This window comes from Oryctolagus cuniculus, chromosome 6 (assembly GCF_051225735.1).
Source record: "Oryctolagus cuniculus isolate XC-2025 breed Fujian yellow rabbit chromosome 6, ASM5122573v1, whole genome shotgun sequence".
NCBI lineage: Eukaryota > Metazoa > Chordata > Mammalia > Lagomorpha > Leporidae > Oryctolagus > Oryctolagus cuniculus.
In genome coordinates, this window is record NC_142872.1 from 37,870,710 (window position 1) to 37,885,583 (window position 14,874).

Below are 14,874 nucleotides of genomic sequence, written 5' to 3' on the forward strand. Positions count from 1 at the left end.
CTCTCAGCAAATGTGATGTCTTCATGGCCCTGTTAGTGTCAGAGTCATGCTGATTACAGTTGTGGGTGTCTTGTGGGGGTGGCAGCCAATGGGGGTTCTGCGATCACTGACATCTGGGCCGTGGAGGTATCAGGACTCCAAATAACAGGGAAGTTATTTCATAATGTCATAAATGGGAAGTTCCCAGGTCATTTATTTAACAAATATTTATTGAATACTCACTGTGTAGCAGATGTCCGAGACATAGCAGAGAGCAAATCAGACAAAGAAGCTGTCCTCATGGTGCTCACAGCCTCACAGATCACTATCAACTAATCCAGCTTCACACAGATACTGAAAGAGTTAAGCAATGAGCAGCTTTGTGATCATGAGAGAGAATGCACCATCAAACCTAAGGCAGAAATGCCTCCAGGAGGTGGGAGATATTCTTGGTAATGAGGAAGGGCCTGTCACCCTCTTATTAATTACCCCCCTCCCTACCCTCCTGGCTCCTGGGAGAGTGGGAGTAATTGCAGGGCTTTCAAGGGCCTGCCTCAAGAGATGCTGAGTGATCCTGGAATGAGGGGGGCAGGGCTGTGCAGTGTTAGATTTATGCTCACTCCAGTTGTGGGTGTCTTGTGGGGGTGGCAGCCAAGGGGGTTTCTGTGATCACTGAGATCTGGGCCTTGGAGGTCCAGGTGGATGTACCAGGACTCCAAATAACAGCCCTCAGAAAGGGCAAAAAAAAATCCTCCTCTTGGACAGCACAGGAATGGAAAGAGCAAGCTGTGAGCCCAGACTTCTGTGTCCAAGCATCAGCATTTCCAGTAGTGGACTCTGACCTCGAGAAGCAACTTCTGGGTCTCTTCCATTCTATCCAATAAATGAAGAAGACATCACTGTCTTTCTTTCACCCATTCCAGTGGAGGTCACATTATATCCTGGACACTGCCATGAGTCAAATTTGGATGCCATGAGAGCATGACCCGGTCAGGGAGGATAAGGAAAGTTTCCCTGAAGCCAATATTTTGAAAATGAGTAGGAGGTGGGAGAGTGAAGAGGAAGGAAAGATTGTGGAGGCAGTGAGAATAGCAGGTGCAGTGGCAGCCCAGTGGGAGGAACCATTACATGGTGGAGAAACTGAGGCAGGCCCACATTGTTGCTGCTCAGACAGCAAGCATATACAAGGTCCTCATGAACATTAGAGGAGAAATGAAAGCAAGGGTGCAGAGGACCCCATAAGGCAATGATGTGACAGAGTTGGGGTGCCCGCAGAGCTTAAAAACCTAGTCTTGACATCTTTGGAGCTGGACAGTCTGAGACTGCAAATGGTCCTTGGAGATGCCTGTGGCTGCTTTGTTGTGCTTGTTTGCTGTCTGATGGGCTCTAATTCTCTAATTGGGAGAAGTCTGATGTCTGGCTGGGGGAGGGTTTTCAGGCCCCCACGAGACAAGAGCATGTTTTCTTTTATTTCTTTTAAGTTCTGCTGTGCATTCAGTCTTTTAACTGTCTTTGTAAAGATGCCAAATTTCTAATCTGTTTGTTATCCAAAGACTTCATTTGGGCTTCACCAGAAAATTAGGTCACTGACTTTGTGCAGCAAAATAATAGCCAGAATTCTACAAGTTTGGGACAAAACTTACACTGAAATCACAAAAGTGACAGTTGTTGGGACAGTTTGAGTTTGTCTGATCCCCAAATATGGTTCATGAGATAGATTTTGCCCTTGTCCCAAATGTCCCCAGACCTAGGAAAGGGAGGAAGATAGATTATTTTTCTCATCTATCTACATTAAATATCCAATCCACCCCCCACACACACCCCTATGCTGAGAACCTGAGACAATGACACTAGAAATGCAAGAGTTCAGGATCACATTTTAAAACAGTTTTCTGTTATCAGTTGAATATTTAACTAAAACTCCCCCAGGCAGGAAATCACTTATGAAATCCTGGACAAACCTGTCTGCTAAGGAAAGTACTATAACAAATTGTAGATCTGCCAATAATAATATGCCATCCACTGATATTTGTCAAGTATTTACTATGTGCCAAGTGCTGTGCTAAGAGTTTTAAATACTAGATCCCATTTTATCCTCAAAAGACCCGGTGAGCTAAAACCATTGATGTCTTCATCTTAAAGAATAAAGAGTTTAGAGAGTTTATGTTGCTTGGCCAAGGTTAGCTGGCTTGTCTTGCTAGGGTTTCTTTAAGGCAGTACTCTTATATCTATTACTGGAGTGCTTAGGCTATCTGGTTCAGAGCTGGTCTTCTGCATTCTGTGACTCTAGTGAAACTGCTTGTCAAATTCTGCAAGTAGGTGTGTGTCTCAAGGGAAAAGGTCTGGAACTTTGTTCAGATTTTCAGAGGTGCCTGTGACCCAGAACAAAGTGAAAAGCCAAAGTTCTGTGATAATGCAAACCTGAAATGGAGCCTGAAGGCTTGCTTTGATCACTGCACCAAACCCTTCTCTTGCATAACTGAGTCTATTTCAGATCCCAGGTTCTTTTTTTTGTTTTTTGGTTTTTCTTGTTTGTTTGTTTCGGTTCAGATGATACAAGGTCCTGGAATCAGGGGGTGTGTCTTCCTGGCACAGCTGGAGATACCATTGATATTTAGCAAAGGTCTCATTTTCCTCTGCCAATTAACTCAGAAAAGGTGCACTGAGCTAACAGATGTCAAGTGCAGTGCCTCCCGTTGGTACAGGTTGTGGCACGCCAGCCCTCACTCACAATCTACACATTGCATCAAACCACACTTTAAAAGGCACTATTGTAGTATTTGGTTGCTATAATTTCGTAGTTTAGCGTTATTACTTTAAATTGGGTCTCTCTGCTGACAGCTTAGGCTGTAGGAGTTATGCTTAAATACTTTAAATCTTATGTTTCCCCAATTCTGCTTCATAATTTTAGATTCTTCAAACATATCCTGTTCCTGTACTAAATTGATATTTCCTAAAGTCTGAATCTACTGAGCATATTTCCTTTCAGAGTACATTTTAATTTTTGATGAGCTGCCATTTTTTTTTAAGATTTTAAGGGTTACCAAACAGCCTGAATCATATGGAAAATATTTCAGTGTAGTAGTTCAGGGTTTGTATTTCTAAAGTCTGCTTCCGTCTTACTCCTCTCTGGTCACCACAAACTCAAGATGATGGGACCGTTTTCTCTCCAGTTTCATGTCACATCTACTTTGCCAGCCAATTTGTCCATGTTGGTCAGAATTAGGTCCAAAGTAGCAATTTCCCTGGTTGCTTCCTCTATTTTCTGAGAAACAAAATTGCCTGCCAGGCAAGGCGAGAACTTGTCAGATACTCAGGTGTTAGCTCGATGAGATGTTTTATTAGCCTGGACTTTTTAGGTGGCAGAAATCTGACTCAAACTATGTTAGGTAGAGGGGTTTGATGGGATCACCAAACTGAAAAGCCTCTAGAAACAGCTGGTTTCAGGGGCCTGTGAGTGTCAACAGGTGGGAAGGAGGCCATGGCCAGGCCCTGGTGGCCAGTAGTACAGAGAGGCAGCATTCCCTGCTAGGCTCTGCAGAGAAGTCCCAGAGAGATGCTGAGGGCCTGACTTTAGTCTCAGGCCCAAACTAGGGTGGGAAGATGGACAAATAGGCAAAACGTCCACACCACCTAAACTCCAATTTCCCCATCTATAGTAGAGGGATGAGGACAGGCCCCACCTCACATGGCTGCTGTGAGCATTAAATGAGCTAATGTATAGTGCCAGCTCAGCAAGAGGCCTGACACTGTTGCTTGGCCAGTCTGAGCTTATGATAGAGAGGCAGTAACAGCCATTCCCCATGGTGCAATGCACTGGTCAGTGCTTGCTATTGTCAATGCTATTATTGCTATTAAGAGCACTTAGTGTAGGGCCCAGAATATGTGCTCAGTAAATGTCAGTTATCATCATTATCTTTACTTAAGTGCTATTGTTATAAAGTGTACAGCATGAGGCCTGGCACAGGCACTCTATTAATATTAGTTATAATAATAACAGTAAGGATAAAATAATAAGAATACTTACTGCCTGACACATACCAACCCTCCCCCCTCCAATACATTGTAATTACTGTCCCTGGCAGTTATTTCCCTAAAGTTACTGGGCACCCAGTACTGGCATGCTCCTCTCCTCACCCAGCTTCAATCCTCATGGCAACTGACTTCATGGTAACCAAGTGCTTTCTTTCTTCCACCTCTTTATTAAACTTCAAGCCACTTCATCAGGTCAGCTCCAGGCAAGCCAGTTTTCCCCACTTCTCCTGGGGTGCCCTCATCACTGGGCACAAGCTCAGCCTCCCAGGAAGGTACACTGGCAACCACCCCGGCTTCTGTTCAGCAACTCCACCTGCTCAGCCGGCCCTTCGCTGGCTGTATCCTCCTCATTCACTCAGACTCTGGCTCCCAGGAGTCAGGACAAACATACCTCACCCGACCCACCCAAGTGTCTGCACGACTCCTTCTCCAAACCCAAACAAGATCCTGGCACACAGATTATGCTTTGGATTGGAGTAGGGAGATAATAATGACAGTAACTGATAGTTAAATCGTGCCTAACATAAACAGACACTGTTCTAAGCTTTACACACACACACAAACACACACACACACACACATATACTCATTAATCTTCAAAGCCAAGATAGGAAGAAGACCCTGTTATCCACCCTGTTTTACAGATGGGGAAACCAAGCCACAGAGAGGAAACTAATGTGCTGAAGACAATGCAGCTAATAAATAATAAAACCAGGACCTGAATGTCTTCAGAATATTACATTGTGGCACCATATTAGCCCTGGTTCAAGTTTGGCTGCTCCACTTCTAATCCAGCTCCCTGCTAATGAGCCTGGGAAAGTAGCAGAAAATGGTCCAACTGCTTGTGCCCCTACCAGCCACGTGGGAGACCCTGGTAGAGTTCTAGGCTCCTGGCTCCTGGCTGCAATTCCCAGCCCTGTCCGTAGCGGCCATTCAGGCAGTGAACCAGCAGATGCAAGATCAATCTCTATCTCTCTGTCTCTATTTCTCTCTCCCTCTCTGTCATTCTGCCTTTCAAATACATAAATGAATCTGTTTTTAAAAAAGAATATTATATTAAATCATCGGTGCCTGAGAAATGGTGAAGATTTGCGAACATCCAAGGTGATGATGGTGATAATGACATTATTATGTGACTAATTCAATAGCAGTGCTTGCTCTTCTCCCTCCTGCTGAGTTTGAAGCCCTTAGTAACAAAGGAAGAAGACAGTCTCCTGTGGTCCACAGAAGCAGTTCACCTGCTGGGGAGAGTGGGGTTGCGGTTTTATTTTTATTATTGAGGTGAAACTCACAGAACATAAAACCAACCATTGTAAAGTGTACTATTTAGTAACTTTTAGTACAGTCACAATATTGTGCAACCACAACCTCTATCTTGTCCTAAAACATTTTCATCACTCTCAAAGGAAACCTTGTACCCATTAAGCAGTATCTGCCAGTTCCTCCCTCCCCCAGTCCCTGGAAACCACCAATCTGTACTCTATCTCTATAGATTTGCCTATTTTGGCAATTTCATATAAATGGAATCATTCAGTTTTTGTTCTGTTGTAGCTGGCTTCCTTCCCTGAATACATTTTCTGAGTTCATCTGTGTCATAGTGTGTATCTGTATATCACTCCTATTTAACGCTTAATAATATTCTATTGTAGAGAGAAGCCACATTTATCTACCTGGGTGGGGATTTTAAACAAACCAGGCCAAGCCCTTGCTAATCTATGTCACAAAGGTAGTGCTGTTGTCATGAAGGCAGACTTGAGAAACGTACCCCGCTATGGTCCAGAAAAAAATCTAGAGAAGAAACCTGCTATAAGAGAACCCCTGGGTAGAATCAGGGCCCAAAACCTCAAAAGCTCACATCACTGAATGACAAGTCCAGGAGTCAGACAGCAAGATTCCTGGCAACCTGCAGTGCCTAAAAATATTCAGATTCCAACATGTTTAAAATCACAGTGCTGACCCAACAGAACATTGGGCTGCCTTCAGCCACTGCTGTGTTTCTAACCCTCAGCTGGGAGTTCTGGAAGATTATGGCACCAGCTCTAGCTTTGACATTTTTTTTTAAAGGCATTGGCAAATTGAATTTCAAGGTCCAGCAGAGAAGTTCATGGGTCCCCAAAGAACAAATCAGTCCCAAACATTACAGGTGTGGTATGTGCCATAGCCAGTCAGAGAAAAGGCTGCTGACTCTACTAGGGATTTGAACAGCCTTTATTCCCAGTTGGTGGACAGTACTGGAGAGTCAGATCTATATCTCTGAGTGAGATGGTATGGAAATAGCTAATCCCTCATTCCCAAAACCTTTGCAGCAGGTTTCAACTGCAGAACTAAGACTTGTGAGCAACATTCTTAGAGGACAAGAGCATGTGACTATGGGATGGACGCCGTTTTGAAGGCAATATGAGCTGGTGCCACGGCTCAATAGGCTAATCCTCCACCTTGCGGCGCTGGCACACCGGGTTCTAGTCCCGGTCGGGGCACCAGATTCTGTCCCGGTTGCCCCTCTTCCAGGCCAGCTCTCTGCTATGGCCCAGGAGTGCAGAGGAGGATAGCCCAAGTGCTTGGGCCCTGCACCCCATGGGAGACCAGGATAAGTACCTGGCTCCTGCCTTCGGATCAGCGCGGTGCGCCGGCGGTGGCGGCCATTGGAGGGTGAACCAACGGCAAAGGAAGACCTTTCTCTCTGTCTCTCTCTCTCACGGTCCACTCTGCCTGTCAAAAAAAAAAAAAGGAAGAAGAAGGCAATATGAAATAAAGAGAGATTTGAGGTTTAAAAAAAAAAGAGCATGTGACTCATGGAAACAGGAGCCTAACAAGCAAAAGACATTGTATTCTTTAAAGAAGTTAGAGTTGCATCTTGTAAAATGGGTATCTTTTTCCCATGACATAACAAGGAAACAAATTTGGAGTATAATCTAGAATTTAACCCTGAGATTCTCAAATTTAGTGTTATTGACTCTCCTAGGATTCCTAGGCCTCACCTCCATGACGTTAGCTTCAGGGACTTCCTAAGAAGGAACCAGGAGTCTATATTATACCAGACTGCAGGACAAGAGGTCCACAGGTCACGCTAAACAAACCCCAATCTAATGAATTGTCTTATAGACAATGGAATTGTAGCTATCAGAGTCTAGATTGTACCACTTGTCCAAATTTCTGAGCCCATCTTAGAGAATTCAACTAGCCTAAGAGAATTCATGTTCCTTTTATTCATTTGTTCACTAAATTAATATTTATTGAGAATCTGCATTTTTTGCAGATAATTTGCACTGAAGATGGATGTGAATCCCTCTCTTCACAGAATCCGCATTCTTACTGGGGTTATTAGATAGAGGCAAATAATTATTTTCGCTATACAGAGAAGAAGGTGGAAACAGAATCCCAAAGGACTGTGAGGGATGGCCAAAGAACTTTAGTGTAACTATGTGATGAGTCGCCTCCACAGTATCCCTTCCGTGCAGTCATCTACCCAGTATGTACCTAAAGACTTCTGAGGACCGGGAGTTCACTCTCGATTGAATAAGGGCTATTAATCTGGAAACTTCCACCCTTTAGTCCTAGTTCTCCTTTATAAGACCTGCAAAGAAAATGAATGCTTCTTCCCATAGAGAGTCATTAAAATATTCAAAACCAGTCTCTCTATTCTGTTCAGTCTTCTTCAGAGTGAAAACCCTGGTTTAGGGTCTAATTTTTAGTTCCCTCCTTCTTCTGATTACCATCCTCCTCCACTACATTCTATCTTGCTTGTTTGTTTGTTTGTTTGAAAATGTAAAGTTAGGGGCCAGCGCTGTGGCACAGTGGGTTAAAGCCCTGGCTTGAAGCGCTGGCATCCCATATGGGCGCCGGTTCTAGTCCCGGCTGCTCCACTTCCAATCCAGCTCTCTGCTATGGCCTGGGATAGCAGTAGAAGATGGTCCAAGTCCTTGGGTCCCTGCACCCACGTGGGAGACCCAGAAGAAGCTCCTGGCTCCTGATTCCTGGTTCCTGGCTTCGGATCGGCACAGCTCTGGCTGTTGCGGCCATCTGGGGAGTGAACCAGCGATGGAAGACCTCTCTCTCTGTCTCTAAGTCTCTCTAACTCTGTCTTTCAAATAAATAAAATAAATTTTTTAAAAAAAGAATGCAAAGTTAGGACTCAACCAGTCACTCATGCATTTCCTTATGAAACACACATAGCCCATTGTTGCTGGCTCTGGGGATAAAGTCCACAAAAGAGAATAACCACCACCTTCCCTCTTGATGTTATCTTTCTATCAATGTCATTGTTGAGCTATTGGCCAAGGGCACAAATTAAGCAGACCATAATTTCATAGGGGTCTTTCCTCTGAAAAATGAACAGATCACCTTTTCCTATCTTCACTTATCTAAACTTATTGATAGCTACCAACAAATTACTTTCTGACCTTCTTTAACTTGAATGATATACTACCAACTCCCAAACTTCTGATTTTTTTCATTTCTAACTATGATTTCTTTTTTTATTCTTACCTACCTCCTTTAATTTCACATATAAACATGTTTTCCTGTGTTCAGAATGCAGAAGTATACCTCAGTTTTATTTCAAAACTGATAGTTCAATGTCATGAATCAAAAATCGACACCATCTAGTCAGCTCCCCTGTATTACAAATCATTTCCCCTCACAAGGAAGTCTATCCCCTATACCTTTCCTATACGTCTTTTACTGAATCTCATGTCCTCCTCAGAGCTCTGTGTCCACCTTGTCTATTTCCTGCAGTGACCTATAACATATGTTTCCTGTCAGAGCCACAGTGGTAAACAACTCCCGGTTGAATCAGAAGCAGCACGGAGAGGAACCGGAAATGCTAATAACTCCAGAGAGCAAGGATCCTGACCCACAGCTTGGTAGTAGACACATCTATGATTGCTAAATCAAGCCACAGGCCCAGAGTCCCTCTACTGGGCTCTGAGAGTCACTGCATTTTTCTTTAGAAGATAACCCATTTTGAATAGTAAGCAACACCCAAGAATGTCAGCAGACAAGAATCAAAGATTCCCACTTTATAAAAGACAAAGTCAGCCCTAGAACTAAAATCTTAGGGTTAAAAATAATCTCCAAGAAATCCAAACCCCACTTCTTTGTTAATCAGATAAAGAAATTGGGACACAGGAGAGGATACGTTAGGGGCCAGGCAGAGACGAGAACCCAGGGCTCATGACTTCAGAACCATCCTCACACCTCTCTTCCAGGTCTCACTCTTTAGCCTTATACAACCCCCCATTCCTTAGCCATATTCCAGTCGTAAGGGTATAGGCAACACACTGTAATGGAAAATATATCCTAGAAACAAAGTCACACAAACAAATGCCATCTGGGTGCTCAGGAATCCAGCCATTTGCTGGCTGCTTTCCTTTTAGGGCTGGTTACGAAAGGAATGGCTCCAGCGGGATAATATGTTCCTATTTTTCCTTCTAATCCAGGCCACCTGTCCCTTCTTTGGGGAATGTGTAATATTTGAGGCTTCTTATCAACATGTGACCAGCCACCTGTTGCTCATGCCTTTCCAAATTGGCCTAGGGGGTTTGGGGCCGGTCAACTGGACCCCCAGAGGAAATAAAATGTGGGCATTAGCAGCATACTAAATTTGAAGAGTCTAGAGTCTCTGAGGAATTAGCACATCAAGACGGTGCTCCCAACAGAATGTATAGTGTGACACCGCCTCCCCCTTAAATGTGATAGACAGCACTGATGGACTGTCAGGCTCTTTGAAGAGAAAGAAGGCTGGAGTCCACCACAGTCTGTCATTTTCTTTCACCCCTGCTGCCATTCAATCATTCAACAAATATTTATTGACCACCTGCTATGTGTCACTCACTGCCAGTCGTCCACTCATCTGTTTGCCCCACAAATATGTATGGACCTCGGCTATGAGCAAAGTCCCATACTGGATGCTATGGGAGAAAGAGCAATGCCCCTTGCCAGAAGGGTCCCTTAATTTAGTTGGGGTGATAAATCTACAAGCTACTGTGTTTACAGCTGTGTACTGGGAGAGGGATAAAAGGAGTATGGATCACCAAGGACAGAGAAGTCACTCCCAGCTCTCAGGTAAGGTTTGCAAGACAATGTTTTGTGAGACCTGACCCTTGAGGACTGGATAGGATTTGGACACACAGAAAAGGTATGTGACTGGCCAAGTTGGTGCACCAGTGAGAGGTTCTAGCAGGGAGCTAGGGAAGCCAAGGAGGTCCTCCTGACTGATGTGTAGGAACATGTTCTGCCTTGGGAATAAGTGGAGGTGGGGATGGGGAGAGATTCCAAATACTGGTAGGTTCAAAAGTCTGAACCTTCATTATTTTCCTGGCCCCTTAGGTTCTGAGGTGTGGCACCCCATCTGCAAACAGGCAGCCCGGGCAGAGAAGAAGTTAAAGGTAAGCAAGCTAGTCATGACGCCAGACCAGCACTCCTGCATGGCTACTTTTATCATAGGTTGGGGAGCTCTGCTCTTGTACAGAATCTGCATTTCTTCATGTGCACATTCTAAGCTTATGCCTGTATCCCTGGCTTTTCTTAATAACATCTGTCTCATGTAGTTTTTGAGGGGACTGAGACATTGAATGTGAAAGCACTTTGAAAACTGCAAATCACTATATTCATGTGAGCTTTCTGGAACAACGGCATAATCCTATCAAGGCTGACCAAGATGGAGGCCTCTCTGAAGAGCTCCTGCCAGGATTTTCCCTGAGCCAAAGGAATTTATTAATAACAACTGTTAATATGGTCACATTGACAATTTACAAAGCATTTTCACAGCCACTGATGAGGCAATGAAGTTTACCTCAGCCTTGCCTACAATAAAACCAGATCTAAAGAGAGCATGATTTGCCCACAGTAAAGCAGCCAGGCAGAAGCACACCAGGGTCCCCAGGCTCACAGCAGGCCAGCTGAGGTCCTAGTCCTCCTGTTACTGAGCTGTGACAAACTCCAGGAAGGCCTGAGAATCTGGGCTGCTATGGTGCAGGGCTCCCAGGCTGCAGGGAAAGCACAGCTCCTAGGTCATTGATGCTGTGGATGGGTTGAGAGAGAACAGCACTTTGTGATCCCCAACATGCCCTAACACTCTGCTTCTGGATCTCAGCTTGGCTCCTTGGGACTCTCTTACCTGCTGGAGCCTACCCAGGTGAAAACACACATGCACACTTCCTGACCAGATAATGAAACGGGTCTCCTTTGCCCATCTCATCCACCCAATGTGAATTTTATGAAAAAGCTGAGCAATGTTTTGAGCCACGAAATTTTTTCCCTATTTCTTCCAAGGTTTCTCCCCTTAAATATGTGAGAAGACCTAATTTTCCTTTTCTGCGGCAGTGCTTCCTCTTTAGTGGCATTTCCAAACTTCAGTCATTCTTATATCCCTGATGCTTTTTGCTGTATCTGTGTTACCAACCTGTGTCACTATATACTGAATACTTTGTCTTTAAACCAACTCTATGCCTTTTATTTATGTAAACATACTGAAAAACAACATACTGTATCACCAAGTATAAACCAGTAATACTTGCTATAAATATAAGGTACCCTGAGAATTAATTTAACGACCTTGCAAAAATTCTAGCTAGTATGTTGCCTGCACTGTCTTTGTAAAAAAGGGGAAATCAGCAATTGTTGACATAGTTGTTGAATTGCGTTATTATCAAATGTTCTACTTGAATTCATCTTTCCAAGGCTGCCATTAGCTCGGGATCCACAGTTTGGGACATATTGTTGCACAGCCCTAGTTAGAATATTTGGAATACAGTGTGAGCTGTCTAAGAGGAAATCATGCAGTCCTGAGGCTCAGCCCCTTTCTTTTATAGACCGGAACCCAAGATCCCTCAAATCACATATTTCTCTAGTGGTCCTTGATTTCCTATCCATTGGCATTTTTACCACCACTCTCTTAGATACTCTGAGATTGGCATCATGCTGTTCTGCTAAAGATGCTAGACATTCATCATCCATGCCATGGTTCAGAGACACATTTGTTAAGCTTATCACATAAGACGGTATCAATTTGCAAGGGATATACCATAAAGAATCAGCATATTGTGCAATGACATGAAGCTTAACCTGATTTTACATTTTGAATAAGCAAACTGCTAAGGAATGAATACTAACCAGTTTTGTTTGCTTAAAATAAATAATGTAAATGCATTGTTGGCTGTGATAACCCAAAATGAAAAGTTTTAAGAATAACTTCCTATTTTAAATGCTAGCTGTAAATATATAGAAAATAAATACATTTTCCTTCCAACATCCTAAAGTCCTGAGAATTCTCAGTCTCATATACACACTGATGATGATTAAAAAGGCAGAGAATAGGGCAAAGGACAGCAATATCCAGAGAGGACTTGCAGAGTATTGCTAATGTTCTCTGAAAAGCTGAATTCTTCTACCCCTCTCTCCCAATCCCCCCAACCTAGTCCAGGATACAGCTTCTCACCTCTTCTGTCTTCATCTCTCCCACAGCATAGACGGACATCGGAAACTTCCATCTCACCCCCTGGATCCAGCATCGGGTCACCCAACCGAGTCATCTGCGTATGTATCCCCCATCTGCCACTGAAAGGCCTTTCTTACCCCTGTCCTTGTACCTAGAGAGTTTCTATGGATGGGAGGGCAGTCAGTTTTTCATCTAACTGATATTTGGTACCTGACTCTGTGCCAGGTCCCAAGGATACAGTTGGGCATAGGGAGTACACTGACCCTGCCCTCAGGAAGCACACAGGCAAATAAATCCAGAGATACAAGGGTAACATAGAGATCTGTGGAGCACAAGAAAGAGGGCAGAATGATAGCAAGTGCCTTTGCTGAGTTCTGAAACCAAGCAAGGTACCTCCTTTTCCCATCCCTTAACTGAGACTTAAGAGAAAGCTAGGGCAAAATTTAAAACTGGGGGGTTGGTTGAGCAAGCATTTGGTAGAATATCCTTGTGGCAGTAATAGTGTGTGATAAAGAGGCAAAAAGGAGAAAGAAGCCATATGCATATGGAAACATGGCCATAAGAGATTTTAAAACATAAAGAAAAACTTTCTCATCATGGGATAAGTCCAGGGATGGGGCAGACCACCCACTTGGGTCTGAGCCCCCATGTCTGGGGCCTTCAAACATAGATAGACTCACCATTTGTCAGAGATGTGGCAAAAGGGACAAAGGTTGAGCTGGATGACCTCTGAGGTCTTTTTTACATGTCATTCATTCATTCATTCATTCAACTAACATATGCTGAGCATCCACACTGTGCTAGGCACTGTGTTCTGCACCATGGAGATGGCGGTGAGCAACACAGACCTGATGCCTGGGCTTAGAACATTGAAAACACAGTACCCCATATCATCAGCTGAAATTCTGATGAATGTCAGAGCAAAAAAGCACAGGGCTCGCTGCTGATGGTACAGATGAGCAGAGGGACCTGACACTGCAGGACTGGCTAGGAGAAAGCATTCCTAGGAAGAACTATTCGAGCTCAAAGCTGAGGAATAAACAATGCTCAGCTAAATGAGGCAAGGGAGCTAGAGCCAGGGATGACCAAAATGAGCAGCCAACATCAAAGTGATTAATTCTGGGCTGCTCCAGCCTTCCACAAGTCAAAGGTGCAGACGAGAAAAGAGGGGGAAACAGTCAATAGTAAGAGAACACTCTTTTTAATAAAAATGTCTACATACAGGCCCCATGCCAGCCAGCCCTTTGTGGGCCTTGACCACCACTGCTAGATCATTACTGCAAATCCATATCCAGTTTCATCTGTGATCCCCGAAAAATGTTCATTGATGAGACTGTCTCCTTTCCTTTCTTCCTCTTGTCACATGAAGAGAAAAAAAAAATCAGAATTATCATTGGTTTCAGCCTCAGTGTGGGTCGATACAACTATGTGCCTGTCCCAGAGGACAAGCTACTTTGATCACAGGCTTTACTCATTGACGATTCCTGTCCAGAACCAGAGAAAGAAGATAGTGTCACTGGTCCTATGAATGGAGCCAGACCACAGGATTCATGTGCTTAGTTGCAAGGCTTGCTCTGTGAGAAGGTCATTGACAAATGTGAGCGTGTCTCACACCAAGAGTTATTGGACTATAAGAGTTCAAGGAGCTGCTGCACTAAGATACCATCAATCACTAGCTCTTCTCCATGGGCTAATCTTTGTGAAATAAGTTAGGTCGTGGAGTCCTAGAGAAAACCTTGTAGAGTTGTGCCTGTGCAAATTGAACAGTGGCACTTATGGGCACCCGCACCTGGCCCTTCCAACAGGAACTTAAGCGTTGAGATCAGTTGCTCCTGCACCCTAGCACAGGCATGGGTCTCTTCTTCCACCCTCTTTCTCTCTCCTTTATGGAGCCTCACATGCAGCTGCTCTAGGGAGTGCTGTACACAACAAATCAGCTCTCCATTAATCAGACCATTCCAAACACAGCTTCTAAGTTTGGCAAAAAAAAAAAAAATCTACCTGTTTGCTTTGGTAATATGCCATAACAGGTTATTGGTTTAATTTTCACAGACACTAGATATTTGGTATTAAAATAGAATTACTAGTTAACCTGGAGCAAGCAGGTTCTTTCAAACGTTGCTCCATCTCCCACTGGCTTCTAGAATCATCTTCAGATGTTTCAGTTTCAATAAACTCCACATGTTTTCATGCTTCCACCCTAGCTAGTTATGTTAGGATGCCTCTGAGCAGTAAGTGTACCTCCAGATCCAAGGCTATTTTGCAGCCCTTTAAACAAGGTGGCTATGGAAGAAATAGAAACTTAGTATTTCTGAGAATGGAGTAAAGTGTCAATATGAATAATTATGGGTCAAGATGAGTTTGTAAGGTGCCAGGAGCTCTGAAGGACAAGATCCAACATCCCAGAAGGAAAGTCAGTACTT

General features: G+C 43.9%; 1 protein-coding gene across 25 annotated transcripts in view; it reads left to right on the forward strand.

Moving 5' to 3' along the window:
* The window catches only part of ABLIM3 (actin binding LIM protein family member 3), a 123,027-nt gene that overhangs the window by 83,168 nt on the left and 24,985 nt on the right, over positions 1-14,874 (forward strand). For all 25 annotated transcript variants that reach the window (XM_070076295.2, XM_089336046.1, XM_089336051.1 and 22 more), the window contains 2 exons: positions 10,342-10,400; positions 12,478-12,549. In XM_070076295.2, the coding sequence (XP_069932396.1) occupies positions 10,342-10,400; positions 12,478-12,549 (131 nt within the window). The remainder of the gene's footprint in view (positions 1-10,341; positions 10,401-12,477; positions 12,550-14,874) is intronic.